At 34.6% G+C, this 24,153-nt stretch overlaps 1 protein-coding gene and 1 pseudogene across 1 annotated transcript in view; one reads left to right on the top strand and one right to left on the bottom strand.

The window, feature by feature from the left end:
- Positions 1-10,536, top strand: part of Mkp3 (Mitogen-activated protein kinase phosphatase 3) — an 81,481-nt gene extending 70,945 nt beyond the window's left edge. Inside the window, exons 2-5 of the mRNA XM_014237344.3 lie at positions 6,768-6,882; positions 6,968-7,151; positions 8,008-8,143; positions 8,207-10,536. Coding sequence (XP_014092819.1) covers positions 6,768-6,882; positions 6,968-7,151; positions 8,008-8,143; positions 8,207-8,721 — 950 coding nt within the window. The 3' untranslated portion in view covers positions 8,722-10,536. The remainder of the gene's footprint in view (positions 1-6,767; positions 6,883-6,967; positions 7,152-8,007; positions 8,144-8,206) is intronic.
- A 6,461-nt stretch (positions 10,537-16,997) lies between these two features.
- Positions 16,998-18,428, bottom strand: LOC118682338 (sideroflexin-2-like; annotated as a pseudogene).
- Between the last annotated feature and the right edge of the window lie 5,725 nt (positions 18,429-24,153).

Consider the following 24,153-nt stretch of genomic DNA (forward strand, 5'->3'; position numbering starts at 1 on the left):
ATAAACAGCGTCAAACGCTGCGGTGCAGTGATTGCGCTTGTTGTTCGGAGGGGCCAAACGCGGCATCTAGCTTTCTAATTTTCAAGGTTTCATGCAAGATATGAAACTAGCGTTCTTTTGAGATCCATACTGATGCGACTATCTCGCGGACCTTCAATTGGCGTTCTGTCAATACGCCATACGCATCATTCAAGCGCTCTTTGGATTCATCGTGGAATTTCCCTTAAAAAATCAAGAACCAAATCAAATAACCGAGCGAAATCGATTGTTTTAAATTTTTCTAAAATCCCTACACACGACCCCCGTCCCGCATGCGATCAAAACCGAGAAACGCGTCCGTTTCGGTTGAAATTTGTACAGTAACCGTCGACGAGAATATACTTTACTACAGGATAATAATAATTCCGCATGCGCCAACGGGCGGTGAAGATATGCACTTATCGCACCGCCCTCGCACACGTATGTATGAAGGTTCGCATGCCGGTCAGTCATCGGTTTGTGGGTAAAATTACACTGTGCCAATGAATGAACTAGCATTTGTCGGGAACACATACACACTTACCGACAGACATGTTTCAGCGCACTTGCGCACGAGTTTGAATGAATGGGCGCGTTCATGGCTCAGAGCAAACGCGTTATTTGCACGCTTTATTATCAAAAACAATACTCGTCATATAATGAAATAAATAAACAGCAACAACAACACAATTGTTCGCAATTTTATTTACGCTAATTTAGCATCGCATTTCAGTTGCTGTTTGTATACATGTGCGCCTCTGTTTGTGCATTTGACGTGATTTTATTGGAATTCGGTTTTGAAGTTAGTAAAAATACGGCGGCACACAAGCGCGTCAGAGTAGCGAAAAAGCGCGGAAATACTGAAAAAATATTTTCAAATTAAATATGTATGTACGTATGTATGTATTTATGCATTCATTTATGTGCATGTTTGAGGCACGAAACTAGCGTGCAGTTTTTTTCGCTGCCGCCTGTTCCACTTAAAAACATGCAAATGATGTCAGCGCAGCCGTCTCAATGGCGAGCGCTGGCCAACAGTTTGCAGCTCCAAATGTATGTACATAATTATGTACGAGTATGGAATATATGAGAAATGGTTCTGTAACTCGAACTGCCACAAATGTATTATATAGCTTCAAAAAAAAAATTGCCAAGCATGTTTTCATTAAATATATTATGCCATTTCTCATTTATTCCATACTCGTACATAATTAGGGATTAATTAAAATGAAATGTAACTTTTATGTTATCACAGAGTTGCGAATTGAGTACAATAACAGTATATTCTGGATATATGCGATTAAACAAATGCAGGCAATCCAGTTCATGTACCATAAGATGCAATTTTTATACCAACATTTTGTTGCTTATCCATATACATTAGGGTATTACTTAAATATAAGAAGAAATTTTCTTACATATTTTGGTTATAAAAAATAAGATAAAAACAAAATATTAAAAAATTATAAAGTCTTTTACGATTTAAGGTTAGACTTTGATGTCGAATAACTTTTGAACGATCATACCTGTTTTTTAGATCGTTAAATTCCCTACAAAAATAAGTTTTCATTGTCACTATACAATAACACTGGTGAACACTGTTTTTGTCACATGAACATTTTCTTTTTTTGTTTTTAAGTAGGGCGAAGCATCGAAAGCCGAAGTGCGGAACTTTAATCCGCTAAACCTAACCTACTACCATCGCATATCCCTCCCACGGAACCACCTGCTTATGTATTACTTCGTAAGAGTGACACTTAAGTTTCCTCTATGGTACGGACTGACGGACGCCTAGTCTGTTCTATATGTCTCAGTTTTGTCATGATTGAGGCTGCTGCTTCGCTGACAGCTTTCCAGTTCTCAGTGGACTGACACATGAGTGTCGTAAAAATTTCCACCGTAAAACTACCACCGAGTGTCGTTTTTAGTTTTTCCCTTGTAATTACAAAGCGAGGGCAGTAAAATAATACATGTTCAGAGTCTTCTATACACTCTGTACACGTCGGTCAGTTCGGACTGGTGTCGCGATGGAATTTTTGGATTCGTTACCCTGCGAGTAAAAAACGCCGTCTGGAACGCACACAGCACTTATTTGCCATCGCTCTTGATAAGGCGTTGAGGATTTTATATGCTTTACTCGAGGTGTATTCTAGGTGCTACTTAAATTTACGCTTTGAGTCTATTATTACTCCCAGGTACTTTAGTTGTGACTGTAATTGAATCTCACACTCCCCTATGGCGACAGATATTCTTTTCTCCACTTTCCTAGTATTTATTAGGAGGATTTCTGTCTTGTGCTCAGACAGTACTAGGCACCTTGAGGAGAACCATTGCCGCAGACTGTTTACGCATTCATTGCATATATTCCATAGCTCATATAGGTTTTAAGCCACTGCTACCACTATAAGGTCCTCCGCGTATGCGATTAATTTCACGGCTTCTGGTTGAGTTATCCTTAGCACTCCATCATACATCACGTTTCATAGAATGTGGCCTAAAACCGAGCCTTGCGGTACCCCACTCGAAATAGAGTAGCTCTCGGTGCCTTCATCAGTGTCGAATTTTAATCGTCTGTTTTCGAAATAACTTATACTTGTAATAATGTTTACAAGATATTGGGGAGCGTGCGTTTCATACAGAGCCTTGATTATGTTTAACCATTCTGCCGAGTTAAAGGCATTCTTCACATCCAGGGTGATCAGCGCGCAATATTTTTTAGTCCTGCCTTTCCATCTTTTTCCATTTACTGCGTATTTCGCAGTGTCAACGACATTGTTTAGTGCGTCATTAGGGGGCCTCTTTTTCATTAAGTCGTATTGTTTTTCTGATCCGCCGGCTTTTTGGATTGCTAACTCCAAGCGGTTTCTTACTATGCTTTCGTACACTTTGCCAATCGTCTCAAGCATGCACAGAGGTCGATATGATGAGGCTTCCTCCAGAGGCTGATTTGGTTTAGGAAGTAGAACCAATTGCTGAACTTTCTATGTGTCGGGGAATATACCTTCCTTTAAGCACGCATTGTACATTTTTGCGAACACATTCGCTTTGCTGCTTTTAGTTTTTCACGCTATGGCCAATATTTCTTCTTCACTAACCAGGCTCTACAACTGCTGTTCGTGGTTTATTATAGGAAATCAGTTGGGGTTTTGGGAATAATCTTTTTACGATATTCTTCATAAACGATGCGCTTTTTGGTTGTTTTAAACTTTGACATGCATATTTTGTACGCAGTACCCCAAGGGTCTACGTTTGCTTCTTCAAAGAGCTTTTCAAAACAGTTTCTTTTGCTACAGGCAATGGCTGACTTTAGAAGCTTCTTTAGTGTTTTTAACATTTCTCTGATTACACTGTAGACGGCGTCTAGCTGCATTACAGACGGCGTCTAGCTGCATTACAGAGCTCTCTCAGCGTAGCTATCTCTTTATTCCACCAATAGGCTGGCTTTCGTCTTTGTTTTGTACTATTCTACGCATAGTTGCATCGCATGCTGTGACCAGTTCTTTCCGCACCAAGGTGTCTTCGCCTGGTGTATTTGCTGAGCCCCAAACTATCTCAAAAAGGTCGGCATCAATTCCTTTTCAAAATCTATTATTGAGGCGCTGGGGGAGCATAGCAACTAACAAGTGTATGCCACGTATGTTTGCCCATGTGACACAGTTTATGGACTTTGGAGCAGGATATAAAAGGTTGGCCTTTACATGACCATATTGCAGCCTTGCCAGATATGTCTGTGGTCCAGGTGCTTTCCGAACGCTGGGAGTATTGCTCGCTTAGTAAGACGACATCAATGTTTTCTTCAAATATTGTCTGTTTGAGCACATCTGGTGCTGCAGAACAGTGGTTTACCAAATACTTAGGGCAAGTCGTACTCAATACTGAGTGTGCTCCTTTACAAAACATGCAGCTCGGGTCATTGGTGCATGACTTCGCTTCAGCTCTCTTTTCCGCTTAATTTTTTATTTCCAAAAGCAGGACTTAAACTTTGTGATGATTTTTGTTTATGTTGGTGTACCTTCATTAACAATATATAATAATTATCTTTCAATCACGTCCAGTTTGTTTTCTTTTGACAGCTTCATATAACTTTCTGGCATATACTTGTTATTTTTAAAATAACTTCATTTGGACGACTGTATAACTATTTCATTCGACAAACTTATATCATATATACGTTTGTTACATCGACCCCAACAGTTTTTGTTATGTGTGTATTAATAATGTAATAATTGAATTAAATTAACTTTAATGTCATATAAAGCTTTGTGGTGTAATATGTGCTTAAAAATACATATGCTGAACTCTAATCTGGATTTTTTTCCGGTAAGGCGAGAGGTTCCATCAGGACATTTCTCTAATGGAGAAGCGCCATTAAGGGAAATGGAGCGCAGGAAGAGATTAGCAGATTATTGTTGGAGAGTTAAAACAGACCTCCCTGTATTATTTACGTATATGAGAAATCAAAAATCACACAAATAACACAGGAATAATTTCATTCGAATGCATTTGATCAATTTACGACCACCCTTTAATATTAATATTAAGAGCTCAAACTTTACCAAATTTCGGAAGATATCACTCTTTTTGGTACCCGTTCTTCCTTTTCTTATAAACTTATGAAAAAGGATGATTTTTTATTTTGGAGGACGATATATTCATAATTTGTGTAAATTTTTATAAGATGATACCAAAGACGTTTTGGAGGTTTGATACTGAAAAAATTGTTTATTGAAGTCGCACGGTGCCATATCAGGTGAATACGGGGAGTGGTTGATTGTTAAAATGTGATTTTTGGTCAAATAATCGGCCACAAGCGTCGATCGATCGATGAGACGGCGCATTATCGTGCAACAAACGCCAACTTCCATCTTTGCGGTAAAAGCTTCAAAACTCCAAGGTAGAATACCGCATTAACGTTTTGGCTGGGTGGAACAAATTCTTTGTGGACAATACCCTTGGAATCATAAAAACAAATCAGGATTTTCTTCACTTTTGACTTCGGTTTCGGCTCATTTCTCATTTATGTTCTCACGACCACTTTGAAAACGTTTAAACCACTCGTGCACTCTGCTACGGGATAGGCAATCATCGCGATTAACTTGTTTCATCAATTGAAACCTTTCGGTAAAAGTTTTACCAATTTTAAAACAGAATTTAATGTTGGCTCTTTGTTCCAAGCTCATTTTCGTACCGATGACAAAAACATACTGACACTTAGAACGCAATAACTTCACTCCCAATAGATGAAATGTCATGAAATGAAGATTCTAACGCACTAGTCGACATATAGATGACGCCACTAGAGTTTACTTTATTACTTATTTACTGTTTACTTTGGAACGCACCTTGTATAAATTAAACTCTCATCCGATATTATTTACCTAAGTATAGCAATGAGGATATCAGTCTTGTTGTTGATGGATTCTTCCAATGGAAAAACTTTAATGCCGAAAAAATAGACTGATTTAATTTTCATTCCAAATGCCAACACTAATGCATATTTATATCAGCTGATATGTTAAAAATTTAAGAGAGAAAGGAAAGAAGTTGTATTGATAAATATTTTTTTTTGTTTTTCTTTAACAACTTATAATTTGACAACGCTTAATATAATTTACACATTTTAAAGTCTACATCATTTTAGACATGTCAGTCATAATATGCCTATTATGATCGCAACAAAATAGTTTGCGTAGTCTGCCAATGCTTTAAAAGGATCTGTTCCATTTTTCTAACTCATATATACTTGTAGTTATTTATTTAATAGATCTAGAATATTGAGATGATTCTTACACATTATTATGATAATTTAAGGCAAAACCTTATGTTACTTCATAATTTACTTGTAAGTTTAGATTTTGGTAAATAAAAAGTTGAGAGATAATCCTTTAAGAATATATTCTATTATTTTAAGGGTTATTAAAATGGGAAAATTATAATTTGAGTTAGAGGAATATTGTGGTGGAAATATTTAAATAAATATTTGTTATTTGAAGTGGAAAATTTTTCGCCCATTTGTGATAAATGAGAGAATAATCTTTCTTGAGATTTCTGATTATATTTTTCATCTCGCACTATGAGAAAGAGCAAAAGAATTTTAGCAAATCAAAGAAACATTTTATTATTTTATTAGTGCTTGAGTAAACGTAGCGATCGATAACACCTCTTCTAATGTAAATATAAGACTTTCAGTTTGAAATTAGTAAGCCTATTGTTATTTTATCTATCTTCTTGTATCTTAATCCGAACTAGATTTCTCGCAGAAAGTGGTTGCTGGGTAAACATTCACAAAATATATTACTTACGGTCATACATACTTATTGACATACATACATACAGACGGCTACAAACTGACTACGCTCGTAGCAAGTGGGCATTGTTTTCGGTCGTAGGCGTATAATAAGTGAGATTCTCGTTGCCGGAAATGCAAATGAAAAATTTCAAAAGTTCAGTGGGTTGAACAAAACACACACAGAACAACAATGACGTCAACCGCATTCATTCCCTTAATTAATTATTGTTAAGCACGATACATATTTTTCGGAACTCAGCGAATTACAGTCGGAATGACAGCTTATTACTGCTATATAGCTGCATTTAGTGAAAATTAAGTTGTCGCGTATAATCGATTTTGTCTCAGTTCCATGAAATAACTGTAATGTCAACCGCAATTTATTATTGTTTGTTATATATTTGTTTCTATTGAAAATTCATTAATTAGTTATGTTATTTGTTCTTATAATCCATAACAGATGGGTTTTCAAGCTTCCGTCAGGCATTTCCCGAGTGGTGTGAGGATGACAGCGCACAAAACAAAGAAATGGAATCTAGTCACAGCACACAGGCCGATCAATTAATGGGATTGAGGTATGTTTTGCCATTTTGATGCTGAAATTGCGCAATGTTTTCAAGTGAAAGTCAATAATATGCGTTCTGTTTTGCTCTTCCACAGATCATTGCGAATATCAACACCGCATTCAGATTCCACCTGCAGTAGTTCCGCGGAATCTTCCGATTGTGAAAGCACCACTCATCAAAATATCAATGAAGCGCCTGTGGAGATCATTCCAGGCCTGTTTCTCGGCAATGAGTCGCATAGTTGTGATTCACGTGCATTACAAAAGTACAATATTAAGGTAAGTTTTAGATGCGAGAGTGATGTGAGCAATGATAATTTCCGGCAGCGATGCCAACCATCTAAAAATGTTAATAAAATATATTTGACAAGAATTATCCCGATATAGATAGTAAACTAAAGAATTAAGAAAAACTTAAAGCTCAAACTATTTTTTGGAAAGGTTGCCAACTACTTAACATTTTAAATTAAGTAAAATAGTTATAAACCGAGGCATGAGATGGATAGCAATATAAAGAGCGGCAAGATCTTACATTTCAAAATGTTTTTGAAAATAAACGAATTATTACAAAACATATAAGCTGTCCAAAAGTTAATGAAAAATTTAAGAACTATGACAAAATGCACTTACCTGCTGTCAGGGCTCACAGTCCAATATATTTGTGAAAAAAGTTACAAACTGTGTAGAACTTTATATTAAAGGTTTATTAAGATAAGTATATGAGTAGATATAATCCAAAGAGGTTAAATAAGGCTTGAATTACATATTTGTAATTTAGTAAGTTTACATTGAAGATTTCATCTATGAATAAAATGATGAACGATTTCTTCAGCCTGTTTCGGTATTATCACATATGAATTGTATAAATTATTAAAAAAGAAAATTTCAATTCACTTAAGGATCATATATTTTAGACTGTAGTCGACTTTTTTTGGAAAAGTTTTTGATTATTAAAAATACAATAAAAAAACAGTATCATGGGAATATCATTGTCTCAATGAATATCACGGAATTCGTAAAAGTACTATTGCAACTCTACTTTCTTTAGATGGCCTTTTCTAACGTATTGTGTATATAATCCATTTTCGATCACTTTGTTTTAATTTAAATAATAATAAAGGCACTTTCTTTTCAGTATGTTTTAAACGTCACACCGGATCTTCCAAACGTCTTCGAGTCCTCCGGCGACATTCAGTATTTACAAATTCCAATAACTGATCACTATTCCCAAGATCTGGCCATGCATTTTCCAGCTGCCATCCGGTTTATAGGTGAGTATTCGCGACGCATTACTCATAAATATATTTTGACAATTACTTTAATTTTTCTTGCAGAGGAAGCACGCTCCAATAACGCCGCTGTGCTTGTACACTGCCTAGCCGGTGTCTCCCGCTCGGTCACTGTGACGCTCGCCTATCTAATGAAGACGCGCACACTCAGCCTGAACGACGCATTCACGCTGGTGCGCGATCGCAAACCAGATGTCGCACCCAACTTCCATTTCATGGAGCAATTGCATTCATTCGAACGTAAACTACGTCCAGCTGGCAACGATAGCGGCGGTAGTGGCGACAATGAGTGCACTGCCATGGACGAGAGTGGCGGCGGTGGCGGCGTTAGTGTGCCCTCATGCACTGCACAGGCGAGTTTAGGCAACACTTTGATGGCTGGCCGCTGTGCTGGCGATATGGGTTCGAAATTCACATGCAATTGCATAGAAACGGACTGCAAGTGCATGCAGACTGGCGGCTATATGGCGCAACTGGCTAAAGCGGCGACCGGTGTGTCACCCGATTCGGGTATTGAATTCGATCGGTGGACACCGACTAGCGATACGGGCCTGAAATGAGATCAACTTGTGGGAAAAAGTTTCGTGTTGCCGCCGAGCATTGTGGAGCCGCCAGTGGCGCACAACGCCGACAATGTGTCACCAGCTTCGACTACCTCTTCCTCCACATCGACAACAACCACAGCCGAGGCGGTGTCGGTGGTCGAAGTGGTGCCGAGCGTCGACGAACGATAAAAGGCAGCGGCGAGGCGTGCAGAAAGGGACACAGAGGTGGACACACTGGGATTGGCGATTGAGGTAGTGTGTCGCAGGCACGCGAAACTTTTTTCCTACAAGTCTGGTGGTGGAGATAACAACAACTGAAACTACAAAAGTAGCACAAACGCTAAAACGGAAGATGGCTTAAACGCATATACAATACAAACAAACATATATCACAAAGCAGCGACATACAAATTTGAATGAAAACAAGCGTGTAATTTCAGTGAAGCTGTGAAAAAATACATTAATACATGTCTATGTTGTTTGCTAACCTTTTTTTTTATAAAAATTAGTCTAAATAATAAATATCATTTTGTATTAAATATGAAATTAATTTTAAAAATTTATTAGCTTCCTTTTTATATGCAAGTCGTAAACTTTTTCGATGAAAATCATTGCAAATAGCACAAATAACGGCTATTTAGGGTTTAGCTGTAGAAGTATTAATATTAGGTGTAGTAAAAATAAATCCATTATTTTTCCAATAGATGACGTTATTTATTTGTATCTCGTGTTGTATAAGTCCGATTCGGCTAGATGGCTTTAACAAGATAACATTTTGTGCTAAAAAAGCTTTTTTGACAGTTTTGTGATTAGAGGATTCAGTTTTGTTTGAGCGCGCGTCAAAGATGGACACTAGCAAAGAGAAAATAGTTTTTTTTTCTATTTATATATCGATAAGGGCGAAAACGCAAGCCAGGCGGCTGAAAATTTAAATAGCGTTTATGGTCCTTATACTGTAACAGCCAATCATGTGCAATTTCGTTCCGGTAATTTCGATGTCAAAAATGCACGACGCTCTGGAAGACCAATTAGTAATAATTAAAGCATTCAATTTCATGCGAAAATAATGGATTTCTGTTTTACTACACCAATAAAATACCAGCTTCGCACGCATTACATAACATATGTTATACAAACAAAAATCATCGTAAACATATTAAACATAAATTTTAGGTGGTTAAATGCAAAAGAAGCAAATATTCGAAGATAAAAAAAGGTAATTTATAACAAAATCATGCAATCATAAATTTACAAATGTTTATTATTTTTATTTTTTTTTTAAATAATTTTTGTATTAAAGTGAATTGTAACACAAATCCCACAACCTAGTTTAAGCCAGTAATGTATATGTATTGTTATGTTAAGTTTTGTAAGTAGACACATTAAACGCTACTACCTACAAATTACAAATTACAGCAAAACAGAATTCGTGATTTATGTCAAAGCACAAGAACCTGCATCCATACAAAACCACACAAACACACATATGTATGTAACCACTCTTACAAATCTACCCAATATCCATACAAAATAATTACAAGTTAAGTGAATTACAAATTTACATATTGTAAAGTGTATTTTATACATACTTACATACTTATATATATGTAAGCAATTCAACAAATGTATGAAGCATAAAGTCAAAGCGCTAAGGCGAATGAAATAGTGCGTAATTTAAGTTCAAGCAGTAAGCAGTGAAATGAACTAATTCATTGAATAATTAATTAATACATAACGATTCAAATAAAAGCATATATTTAATATTGTTAAATAATAAAAATTCTTTTTGAAAGAAAATGCAAAATATTTGCCAAAATAATATCACATAAATTTATTGAATTTTATTTCGTTTAATTTTTTTTTTTTCAGTTTTCACTTAGCTATTATTTTATGATAAAATATTAACAGCTTGTCAGCCACTGGGTTCCTAGTGAGAAGAAAAAGTTGCTGCTATTTAAAAGAAGACCTAATAAATCCTAAATATAGTCAATGGGATTCTTAGGAGCGTTCGCTCAGGTGGGTGGTATGATTTTCACCGAGCCGATGGATATAAAAACAAACCCCTGTTAAAAGTGAATTCGAAGCAGTGATACTAAAGAGTCTTACAAGGTCAATACAAAAGTAAATATTTGGTCAGCTATATTGTACAGATTATAATAGCGTTGTGCTGTTAGGGTAAGGGATATTCACAGTGGGTAGTATTAAGTGTCTTAAGAATCATATATGTGTCATTAATATATGACTTTCGATCTGAGCCGAAAGTTCATTAAAACTCAGAAATACATATATTCCTACATATAGGATTCTTAATAAGAGCACGGCATTTAAAAAACAATAACATAAAATTTCTTTCATCCTCAAACTGATATTTATGTATATTACCTGAAAGTGTCATTTAATACCATTAGCTATGAAAAAAATATCACTCCTCATAGAAATTTTGACAGGTATGAGGCCAGTTGATAGGGCCTTTTCATACAATCGACTGGTCTGAGCAATTTACTGATTTCACCACTGATTTCTGCTATCACAAGGGTTGGTGTAATAGTTGAAAACCATATAAATGGCGACGGTATTGCCAGTTGCCTGTGTTGAGTAGCCGATAGCTATGCATAATGCAGTATACTCGCGCTAATAGCCATACATAATATGGTTATTAATACTTTATGAAATATATTATTAATTATTTCTTATACTAAGTCAGCTGTTAATTCAATTTAAATACTTTCTTTAAGCTCAGTTTGACTCCTTATTATTAAAGACTTTCTTCTAAACCAATATATTTTTGACTTTTTTTAACCTAAAACTACCACAAAAAAGTTGGATTAATTATACAATTCTTTGCTTTATTTCACAAATTTTCTATTCAATTTACTTATAAAATATATAGAAACATATAAAAAAAAAGTAAAATACCTATATACCGTTGTACTGACATTTGCACAGACAGAATATTACAAAAATATATTAATCCATATATACATTCATTTATAATTATAGATGTATGTTTGTATAACATGTTCGTATCATAAAGTGTACAAATTAGAAATTAACTACAGAGAAAAGTACACGAACCGTTAACGAAACCACATGCGATTTAGGTGTGTGTGTTTACTTACACAAGGGTTATGCTTATTAAAATTTTGTGATTTTATGCGGCATGGTATGAGTTAAAGGTGATGCGTACAAATAATTCAGGTGAATGATATATGTAGAACGAAAATGAAGGCTGTGCATAAAAAAACCAGAAGTAAAATTAAATAAAAAATTTCCAAAAATGAATTAATATTAAATACGTAATTTATACACAATTATGAAAGAGTATGTAAAAAAAAACCTTAGTAAAAAATAACTAAAAGATATAATAAAAAAATATTATTTTTTAATTTTATTACCTTGAAGTTTGAGTAAACAAATAAAAATTAATAAATAATTTTGATAAAGAATACTTTTATATTAGTATGCTTTGTAATTACTGAACAAAACGTAAAATAATTTGTGCGTTAAAAACAAAAACAAAATAATTAAAAAACGTAAAAATTTAATCGGTGAAAATTATGCTTATCTAACGGTTGTATGTACATGCGGCTAAGCAAGCGCCGTGTAAACAGATCATAAGTTGATTCAAAGAACCCCTTTTGGCATAATAGAAAATCACGTTATATAAAAAGTTCGAAAAAAATATTATTAAAAAAGAATATCTATTAGTCTAAGAGTACGAGTATAATGTTCATATTGCTAAAAAAGTAATGGGAAAAAATAAGAAATATATATATATAATATAAGTAAGTAATGACGTACCTAATAATGCAGTAATGCAGTTTTGAAATTGTCCATCGCCAAATTTGTTTATAAACCAATGATAAATAACTTAATAAAGAGAAGCTGTTTCTCATATTCAAAACGATGAATATATACACTCATAACTACTTACATATGAGCACAAATATATACAAATCACGGATTTTTGATATGTCCAGTACAAATTTATACCCCTATTACGGTTTTCAACTCCACTCGGTGGAATGGAAGTTGAAGCAATTCTACTTCGGATAAGCCCCCACTCAAAATCAAGTATTGTCAAACTTTAACTTTTCTTGGTATTACGGTTTTCGACTCTGTTCCAGTGGGGTTGACTAAAGTATAAAAAAATTAAAAAAAAAAAAAATTGCAAACAAGCAGTTGTAGTGAAACATTAATTTATTTATTTAGTAAAATTATTATATTACGGTATTCAACTATGTGCCAGTGGGGTTGACTAGAGTATGGCTCTTGTCACACGTTCAATATTTATTGTGATACTTGGATTGATGAGTGATGGAGCCCGAGTGAATGCTACACGTCCTCATTTATTTGAAATAAATCGAGTTTTTGAAAGAAATATGTTCAAAAAGAGTTTAACTTTATTATTTTTTTGTCCGTTTATATTTTTTATAAAATATTGAAAGAAAACTGAAGAAAAGTTTCAAAGAAAGCATCGGAACAAAAATGCTAGCAATCATTTTGAAGAATTCACCGGATCTTTGAAATTGATAAATTTTTTATATAAATATAAATAAAAAATACATTTATTTACATATACTATACAATACTTTGTTCCGTCGTATCGCGAATTTACAAAAAAACGTCGTCGATCGCGTGATCAATATTGAACGTTTAACGCGCGATCCACGATCCGTGATTTGGATTTCAAAATATTTAAATAATTTGTGATATGGACCGCAATCAGTCAATATTGCAAGCTACACGTTCAATAAATATCGCTATTCGGGATCGCTGTCAATATACATTGAACGTGTAGCAGTCCCCTATATAAAAATGTCAATATTCATATTAATAGAATATGGCTAAAAATATATTTTAATTATAATTTTAAACTATTTTAATAAGTTATTACATAGAAAGGTGAACATTTTGTTGAGTTTTGGACCGTGGGAAGTGTTTTAAACATTAAGAGTCGATACAATATACTACTCTAGGAATATTCTTTTTGAGTAAAATTAAATTTGTTAAGCGTTTTGCTCGTCTTCAGTCATTTGTGTTTTATCTACTGCGCACAAATATGGTGTTCATATATTTATTTAATATTTAAAAGGGTTTGTAACAACCATAGATATTGTAGGTGGTTTCAGCCCAAAGTTATAATGGTTTAAATCGCATTCTTGATAACTACGGGCAGCAAGGAACCATTGAGTTTGTGGTTATGTGACTTCCTCTAATTTAGTAAAAAAACAAAATTAATCCTCATTTAGACGAAATCAACGTATGAATTTAATATAAATAACAATAAATATTATTCAAAAGCCATTTACTTTGTCAATAAAATGTTGGCTTCCATGGTGTTAGGGAGTTCGAATTATTATTCACCTTTTCGTAAGCAGTAACTAAATTGAATTGTGTTGATTTTTCGTTAATTTTTTTTAGCTGTTTAATTATCTGTCAAATCTTTTTTTTGGTTGGCAATATCAATAAAACTCCAACTGAAAATAGTTGAAGTTCGTAGTACAAACAAAAATTGGGTTGATCTGAAGATGAAAAGCTTCAAGTTGAAAACCATACTAGGGGTGTTATTTAAATAAGCGAAGTTTTAAAGGTTCTGTCTGTAATGAATTTTCATATAAAAGACGTTTATCTGAAACAATCTTATTAACGAGGCGCCTATGACTTATTAATATTTATTACATCAAAAGCCAAAATACAAAAAAATAAAATGATAACGAAGACGGCATACCGAGTTCATTTCATATGTATTTGTGTACTTGTATAAGCATTAATAAAAATTCATTTAAAAAGTTCAAATTTAGTTGCTGTATAAATGTCAAAAATTCTTCTTAAAAAGTCCACTGAACTGAAAATATATGACGATAAATGTAGTGTGATTATAGGTGGCAACAACTCATTAAGCATTGGAGAGTAGCGAATTGAAAATCACAACCATATAGAGACACAATAATGATTAAAGCATTTTGATAATATACATATAAACTCTCACAAATTGCTGTACTATATTGTTGTTATGGCCCTCAAATGAAGAATGTTTGGCAAAAATTAAGCAAGGGCAAGATCGAAGACGACTTATTCAAATCTGTTTATACAAGTACGGACGGACGGACAGACAGTCACCCGGATTTCAACTCGTCTCTTCATCCTGATCATTTATATATACATAACCCTATATCTAACTCGATTAGTTTTAGGTGATACAAACAACCGTTAGGTGAACAAAACTATTATACTCTGTAGCAACAGGTAGCGAGAGTATAAAATTTGATAAGAAATCACTATTAAAGGACCGTGGGAGGTGTTTCGAACATTATGAGTCGATAGAATACACTACTCCAAGGAATTTAAATTTTGGAGCGTTTTGCTGCTCTTCAGTCATTGATCGAATGGATTTGAGTGGACACGAAGGCTTTTTCTTATGCGCAGCACACCAATTTTGTCATCTAATATATATCAAACCAAATGTCTATTTCAATAATTATTCCTCTTTCTGTGAACAATTACTAAATTAAATTACTTTGATTTTTTGTGTGAAAACTTTCTGCTGTTTAATTATTTGTCAAACACTCATTTTTTAGGTGGGCAACACAAACAAACTTCGACTTAGTGACAATCGTTATACCAAAAAGGAATTGGGTTGATCTGAAGTTGAATTGCATCAATTCAATTCAATTTAATTCAACCAAATAGAGTGGTATGTTATATACTTACGTCTATAAACTGAACTATATCACGAAATTGCACTCTGATATTATTAGGTTTAATAAAAAAAGTCCATTATTTTTCCAATAGATGGCTTTATATATCTGTATATCGCGTTGTATAAGGTCGGGTTCGGCTAGATGTCGTTAGCAAGATGACATTTCGTACTAAAAAAACTTTTCTCACAGTTTTGTGATTGGTTGATTCAGTTTTGTTTGAGCGCGCGTCACAGATGGACAGTAACAAAGAGAAAGTAGCTATATTTTACAGTATTTCTTCGATAAGGGCGAAAACGCAAGCCAATTATCGAAAAAATCAATCATCAATAATGGAAATCTCCGAGTCCAAACATCAATTACGATTGTCCAGAACCTAAACATTGATCAAAAAATGGATTTCTTTTTACTACACCTAATATGTTATGTCACCAATAGTTAGTTTTTTCTGTCCGGATAGAAGAAAGTAGAACTTCAGTAGATGTTACGTTCTCGTTGTGTAAATATTCAGAATATCTCAGGAGGTATCTAAAAATTGTTCGCTGATAGGCGATTTCAGATATCTGAATGTACTGTTTGTTGATAGTTTCAGCAGATCAGTTGTTGTAAGTATAACTTGTTGATGACAAGTGAACTCAGAACTCTGTACCATCTCCCAAGCTTGTTGGTCGCTTAAACATGGGATGGATGATAGCTGATATGACTTCGTAATCCAAAAAAATATGAAAGATAACAGTCGGTTTCTGAGGCGACAGTTATGCGAGGTATACGTTGAAGACCGATTCATGCATGCATGCATGATTCCCCCAGTTTCCACATGTACTTTCATTGCTGTTGGGAAAGTCTGTCTCCTCATAGGAGAGCTATTAATTTTTTTGTACTTTGTGTATGACGGTGACAAGTTCAAGATAGCGGAGAATCATTGAACTTGTCTCGCGGCTATGAATGCTATAATGTTCTGTGACGGTATTGGTTAGTATGTGGTGTTGCAATGAGTATTGACTAAGAAACCTACGGCGGGGAAGAGAAGTTAGCGGTCGTGAGATATGTTTACCTACATACATATGTATGAATGGGTGCATTCGATCTATGTAATAATTGCAGCAGTACAGCAATTGTGTTGCATATTTTTGAGTGTTGCCGATTATTTGCATAAATTGCGTGCATAAAGTGACAGTAGAACGTGATACTATTACAAATTAGCAACACTGCTGTAGTGATTGCCATCTCGAACGCACCCTATATCAAATAAGAACCCCAACGATTAAAAACTAAACAATTATCAACTACAATATTTTTAAAGTTGTTTAGTAAAAAGTCCCCGACACGTCGAGAAAACGTTCAAAGTGAAGATGCCATAATTACCAAACCAAATCAAAAAGCTGAACAACAGTTTTGAAAGTTGGTAACCGTATCAACGGTACACTTTTTGGGATCGTACACAATAAAGTGGATGCATAAGAACGCCCCAACCAAGCTCCCGGATCTTTGTTTTTTTTTTGTTGGAATATTTCCAACAATTACCGCACACGTAGAATATCGGTTATTCAAAACGGAGAAATTCCATGACTTTAGTAGACAAATCACTGCTTGAGGGTGAAGACGAACCGCAATGATAAATTTAATAACATCACAAACTCACTAATAGTTTACAACAAAAAGAAACCAGTGCCATAATACAATAATATACAAAGATTTAAGAAACAAAGAAAACATAAAATTAAAACTAAATCACATCTACAAATGCGCATTTACTTTGACTAAAAATGATACTGAATTCATATTTCTAGCCTGGAGGCATTTTCAGCAGCAGTAATTCACGGTTATTGTATACGATTTCCTTATAAATGCCGTGCCAGGTGAGTGGAAACACTTTCACCACGCGTCAGCAATCCATTGACTTAATATTATCTGGTGTTCTTAATCAAATTGAGTTAGGCGACACATTTATAAGCCCTTATTGAAATGCTGCGGTATGCGACATTTAGTCTTGTAGTAATTTGATTGTGGACGTTTTCAACGAACTGTAATGAATATAATACAATAAATAATTAATATTTTCAATTTAAATGTGTAAATACGAAGTTCACATTACCAGTTTTGTGGGAAAATAGCCCAAGCTGTGGGCACCATGAACAGCAAACTGAAAAAAATGGTCATATTAGAAGCAATCGAGAAAGAGAAAGTGCCATTAATGCTCACAAGCAGTCCATCCAACGTATGCGCCGATAAGCCGGTATTTTCTCCAAACGTTGCATATTAAACGGCAATATCAGCATGCCGGGTGCTCCCATAGTAATATTTATGGCAGCTAAGCGGCTGTGCCCCACAATGTTACCATTCCCACCCTTCACTTTGACAGCATAAAACGCTGTGACGTAGAAGGCAAGTTTAGACAGTTTCGTAAAGTGAACAAAGAAACAAAAAATGGTTTACTACCTGAAATATTGACAGTACTAATGCCGAGGTAGCCGCCGACACATACGCAACGCCCAACTGTGTGACTGTAGTCGGTGAATTCGCATTACAATTTGTATAGTTGACTATAGCGTTGAATGACTGATTGATGAAACGGCAGGTACGGTGCGATAAAAGGGTAACATGTCGCCGGTTATAAGCATGCCACCAGGCACCTAAAAATCAGAAAAAAATTAATTGTATTATTAACGATATTAAAACACAAACATATATAATAAAACCATTTATGTGGGTACATAAAAAAAAATTTAATATTAATTGATAACCCAATAATACCCCTTAGAAGTATTATTAAAAATATATGTACGTGTGTATAATATTAGCATATTTGTGTATGCAGGCAAGACTTTCCTGCTCTTATCGGTAGGTGGCCGCCTGAAAATTAAAGCAAAATATATATATGTTCATACTCTTTACCAATGACTAAACGGCGAAACAATTTTTTTGGCAACGAAACGAAACTACGTTACATGTGTAGTTGCCCAGCTGCACACGCTGTGAGTGCGCGTATAGGGCACGAGCGCCTTTAGCAGACGGCAGCATGTCAGCCGACTATTTACAAGCAATAAGATAACGTACACAAACACAAGCACTTCAAATTTAAATATCCGAGCACAACGCGAAAAATATCTTTTTCTCTTAAAAATAATTTGAAGATACTAATTTAAATCAGATGTAAGCTATAACATCACAGTTTTCAATAATAATATATATCAAAAAAAGCTTTTTCATCATTAGGTATTTAAAAATTTCTGCGCTTATGTTTTTATCAAATTTGCCTTTGTCTCATTTTTCCAGTGCGCAGTGCCGTTTATATATCCTTAATTCTGAATTCTTGGATAAAATGAATATAATATTAAATCGCAACAACTATTAATTGTATGTAAAAAAATTATGAATTGGAGAAAATAAAAACAAAAATGCTTCTTACGCGATATAAAGTAACACGAAGTTGCAAAAACTAACGTACGCCAGCAAAACATATATACTACTTGCTAAACGACAGTATTTGTTGGTAATTGTATATCAAGCAGGACGAGCTGATGAAGCCGTAGAACCGGAATTACATCACCCACATTTAAGTGGTATATCACAGCAGTTTCTTTTAATCGAACAAACAAGTGAGCAATTTCGCTCATTTGGATATATCAATAATTTTGGTAAATGTGTAGTTTAAGCCCCCCAACGAAGGAGGCCCAGAAAATTAAATTTTTTTAAATCCTCTCATTTTGACGCCAAGATTACTAATCCGTGAGCGGAAAGTTGATTTTGTCAATAATTCTACTATTTTTTATTAATTAAAAAAAAAAAAAAATATTTTAACATACAATTAAAACAATTACACACTTCGCACATGCTCTTTCGCGTGTTAACTTCTTTCTAAACTGGCACTGCAAAAAAATAATTATAGGGCGGTGCCACGCCGACTTTTTCAAGAATTTCAAATCACAGGTGCCCCCCTTAATTTGATTCATTGTACCAAATTTGAGTCCTATATCTTAATTTACGTATTAGTTAAAGCACTTTATACGTTTTCGATTAATGGCATTTAGTGGGCAGTGGTTTGATTACGCCCATCTACGAACTCGTCGTTACTTTTTTGCCAAGAAATATGTGCACCAAGTTTCATCAAGATATCATCAATTTTTACTAAAGTTACAGTTTGCACAGACAGACGGACGAACAAATAGACATCCGGATTTCAACTTGTCTCGCCTTCCTCATCATTTATATATACATAAATATATAACTCTATATCAAACTCGATTAGTTTTGGGTGATACAAACAACCGTTAGGTGTACAAAACTATTATAATCTGTAGCAACATGTTGCAAGAGTATAAAAAAACGGTTTACTCTTTTTACTTTATGCCGAATAAATAGCTTAATATGTAAGATTTCTGAACAAAATTTATAGAACGTGTTTTCTTGAATACCGGACTTATTCCGCGGTTGGAAATATATCGGTTAATAATGAAATCGAGTTATATGTTTTCCTACGCCCATAAGAAGAAGATACTACTTTCTATTCTAGTGGTTGATAGCATGATAGTTCGGAATTTTTGGCTGACTTTATGTGGCGTATATCGAGCATTTTATTAAAATAAAGTCCACGTATTAAAACATTTCTTAGTGTACCGCGCTTTAAATAGAGTAGACATTTTTTTCTTAGCACATCTTTTATGCTTGAGAAATGTTAACGCAAAATTAAGGGTGTCCCAAAATTAAAGCATTTTAAAATTTTCAGCCATATATGTAGTAAACAGTGTTGACAACCCTAAACAAATCGACAGGTGACAGGCTCTGTCAAAATGGAGCGTTAGACGATAGAACAACGCAAGGATGACATGATACGAAACTCTTCGAATCGAGAGAGCGCTGTCAAAGTGCACATTTTTTATAACATGTGACAGTGGTGCCACTAAGGAAAGAAATACATTTTGAGCTTTTTTAATGTATTGCTTGGATATTTTTCGGTTTTCACATAACAGAAAAATATATATAATTAATATTGGTTTAAAAAACTAGAAATCCTATATGTGGTCTTAATATATGTACAAATTTATTTTAATCACAAATGATTTTCAAAATTAACTTTATAAAATATTTTAATATTTCAAAACACTTACAAGTTTATATAACCTAAACATGAACATTACTTATTTTTTATATACTCAATAAACAAATATCTTTTCATAATTTATTCGAAAGTCAAAGTTTGTATAACTTGGGAGTTCTAATCAAAATATGTACATATATACGTTGACAATTGGTACTGCTAAGCAAAACAATACTCTGCGACAAAATACCCGCTTTTTCTTAAAATCAAAACTATATTAAATCTCTTTAAATAAAGATTAGAAACACACATAAAAGTCACCAAAAAATCTGATCTCACAAATAACCCATTGAATTCGCAATTTTTTTCTGCGGGATTCTTAGTATCGCTGTTTTACATGTGATCTGTCCCTTTATTGTGATTTTGTTATATAGGTATTAATCCAATCGATTTTTGAACTTTCAATAATTAATCAAAAAAATTAATGTATTAGCTCTCAATTACTAAATGTTTTTTTTATAATTTTCAATCGAAAATTAATACTACTAAGCATAGCATCACAAAAGATTTCATCACATACATTCCAATTTCGCCTTTTCTTCCATTTTTATGTTTTCCAATTTTTGTTAGTGATCTTCAACAGCAGCAACAAATCTCAATCTGGCCGTCCCTATTTTTCCAATTGCTAAACGTCAGACCTGGTGAATTTTGACAGTTACCTGAGTTCAGGAGGTTTGACGTTTAGTAATTGCGCTCTCATTTCCACTGAGAGATCAGTTGGGCATCTATTTATCTCTGGTTACTGGTGCCTGATATCGGGACATGATTCAGTTCTTGTTGCCAAAATTGGATGATATTGATGTGGCCAATATGTGGTTTCAACAAGACGGTGCCACATGTCATATAGCCTGTGATACACTTCAATTAATGCATGAGCATTTCCAGGTGGTGTACTCTCTAGTTTTGGTGGTCATAATAGGCCCCCATCACCATCACCATTACATTTCTTTTTGCATCAATGAAACTCAGCCACATTTATGCAGAATAGTAATGGAAAATTTCAACAACCGAGTGCGTATGTGTATGGAAAATCGTGAAGGCCATTTGATCGATATGTTGTTCCATAAATAGCCCTATCCCATGTACTTTATGATTCAATCAAAAAATTACAATCGAAAAACTAAATACTGTGTTTTCTATTCAATTCCAATCTTGCGTTAATTTTAGGACACCCTTTATAAGTCGTGTAGTATCAAAAGTAATGAAGATCCTGCACTTATTGTAAAATCTGATAATATATAAACTTCGTTCATCCACTTAAATTCTAGTGTCAGTTATCTCTGTTTTGCTACACATTTTATTAAGAACGTTAGGAGGAGCACTGTAACCTCAACAAAATGAATTTTAAGTACCTACTTATAAATAGGTTTATGTAAACTGCTATATAAATAGAGTTTTTTGTGGATTTACGAAAAAGCCGCTGTTGTCCAGTACTAGTAATAGCGCATTAAAGGTTTAGGTATTCAGTCAGATGTACATAGTAAGAAACTAGTAATTAGTTTAATCATCTTGAAAGTATTTACACGGAAAACCTCTCCGTAAATTGCTTTTGCTTTATATTCTCTAAAACAATGGAGATTTACCTACCGCAAAGGTCTAAAAATAATGTTATGTGTGTATGTATGTACGGCAAACTTTCTAACTAAATCTATTTTCATAAACCCAAGTAAGTCCCCATTGTTTTAAAAAGGAATAAACAGAGTACTCGAGTTTGCCGAGCAAATAACTTCAATACTAATAAATAAATCAAGTATTAATTTCTAAGAAATACATATATATTATATTAAATATTACATATATTATGCTAATGTAACTATTATATGTCTACATGATACATTCAAAATTAAGTATGAATGTTCTGTGTATAAATATATATAAGGTTGGCCGTTATTTCCCTTCCGCTTTTTTGCTCTTCATTCAATGCTTTATAAAAAGTGTTACAGTGATCGGATTTAGTTAAAATATGCGCCGTTTTATTCGATGATCTGTTTCCATCTAGACGGCAACTTCATAATACCTTCCTCGTAGAAGCCCCCCTCCTTATTTGCGAAGAATTCGGACAGCCAGTTTTCACAAGCCTCTTTTGAGTTCAACTTCACACCACCAAGGGCATTCGCCATGGACAGGAACAGGTGGTAATCACTTGGCGCTACGTCCGGGCTATATGGTGGATGCGATAAAACCTCCCATCCGAGCTCCCGTAGCTTCTGACGAGTCATCAACGAAGTGTGTGGTCTGGCGTTGTCCTGGTGGAACACTACACCCTTCCTGTTGGCCAATTCTGGACGCTTCTGGTCGATCGCCTGCTTCAAGCGGTCCAGTTGTTCGGGAGCAGCTCATAGTGGATGATTCCCTTCCAATCCCACCAAACACACAGCAAAACCTTCCTGGCCGTCAATCCCGGCTTGGCCACTGTTTGGGACGATTCACCGGCCTTCGACTACGACCGTTTTCGCTTGATATTGTCGTATGTGATCCATTTTTCGTCGCCAGTCACCATCCTCTTCAAGAATGGGACGAGTTCGTTCCGTTTCAGCAGCATATCGCAGGCGTTGATTCGGTCCAGAAGGTTTTTTTGCGTCAAATTATGCGGCACCCAAACATCAAACTTTTTTTTGTATCCAGCCTTCTGCAGATGGTTCAAAATGGTTTGGTGACTAACTCCCATCTCCTGGGCGATGTCACGAGATGTCATATGCCGGTCTAACTCGATGTATTCCATGATTTGATCGATATTTGTCGTCACAGGTCTTCCGCCGGCTGGCTTATCCATGGTGTCGTTTTCACCGGCTCTGAATCGTCGAAACCATTCCTCCGCGGTTCGAAGTGATAGAGTACCATCCCCCAAAACACCATTAATCTCACGGAACGTTTCTCTAGCGGATTTGCCTTTAACGAAGGAAAACTTTAAAATAGCGCGAATTTCGGCGTTAGTAAACTCCATGTTTACACGTCTATAACTGTTGAACGCAATATCCAAACTAATCATGCATAGCGTTGTTTTGTAGGTTATGTCAAGACCTTTCAAATTATGTATAGTGTTGCCAGATACGAGCTCTGTAGCGCTTTGTACATAGCCGCGAAATTCAAAAGACAAAAAAGCGGAAGGGAGATATTTGACAACCTTTTATTATATGTACAAGTACATTGTTTCTAAACTTTCAGTTACGCTATATTATTTGAACAGTGAAGAAGCAATTATCTTTGAACAAACTATATATAATATATTTTGTTTGTGGTTAGAAAAACGTCTGAAAGATATGTTAACCGAACTGTAGCAGAATTATAAAAAGGATTCAATTATTAAATTAGCATATCAGCATCACAACTATAATAAAGATTCAGATAAAAAATTTTATAAAAACCGATAAAATAATAATTTTAATTCTTTCGGTAAGTCATTTATTATTAATTAATTTTGCTTAATTAGGTTGATCTAAGTCGTTTAGAAAATAGAAGCCGTACGAGTATGCAAATTCCTCGGACATATTCATTCTATAGAGTTATTGAGCAATCACCAGACACTGAAAGTCACGCAAATCGTAGATTAGATCCCGAAGTACGTCTGTCCGAGCAAAATGTACATAGTTCTACGTAGAACAGTTGAACAAAGTTTAAATACTATTCAACAAAGAACAAGGCGGCAAC

The sequence above is a fragment of the Bactrocera oleae genome, chromosome 6, assembly GCF_042242935.1.
Source record: "Bactrocera oleae isolate idBacOlea1 chromosome 6, idBacOlea1, whole genome shotgun sequence".
Lineage (NCBI taxonomy): Eukaryota > Metazoa > Arthropoda > Insecta > Diptera > Tephritidae > Bactrocera > Bactrocera oleae.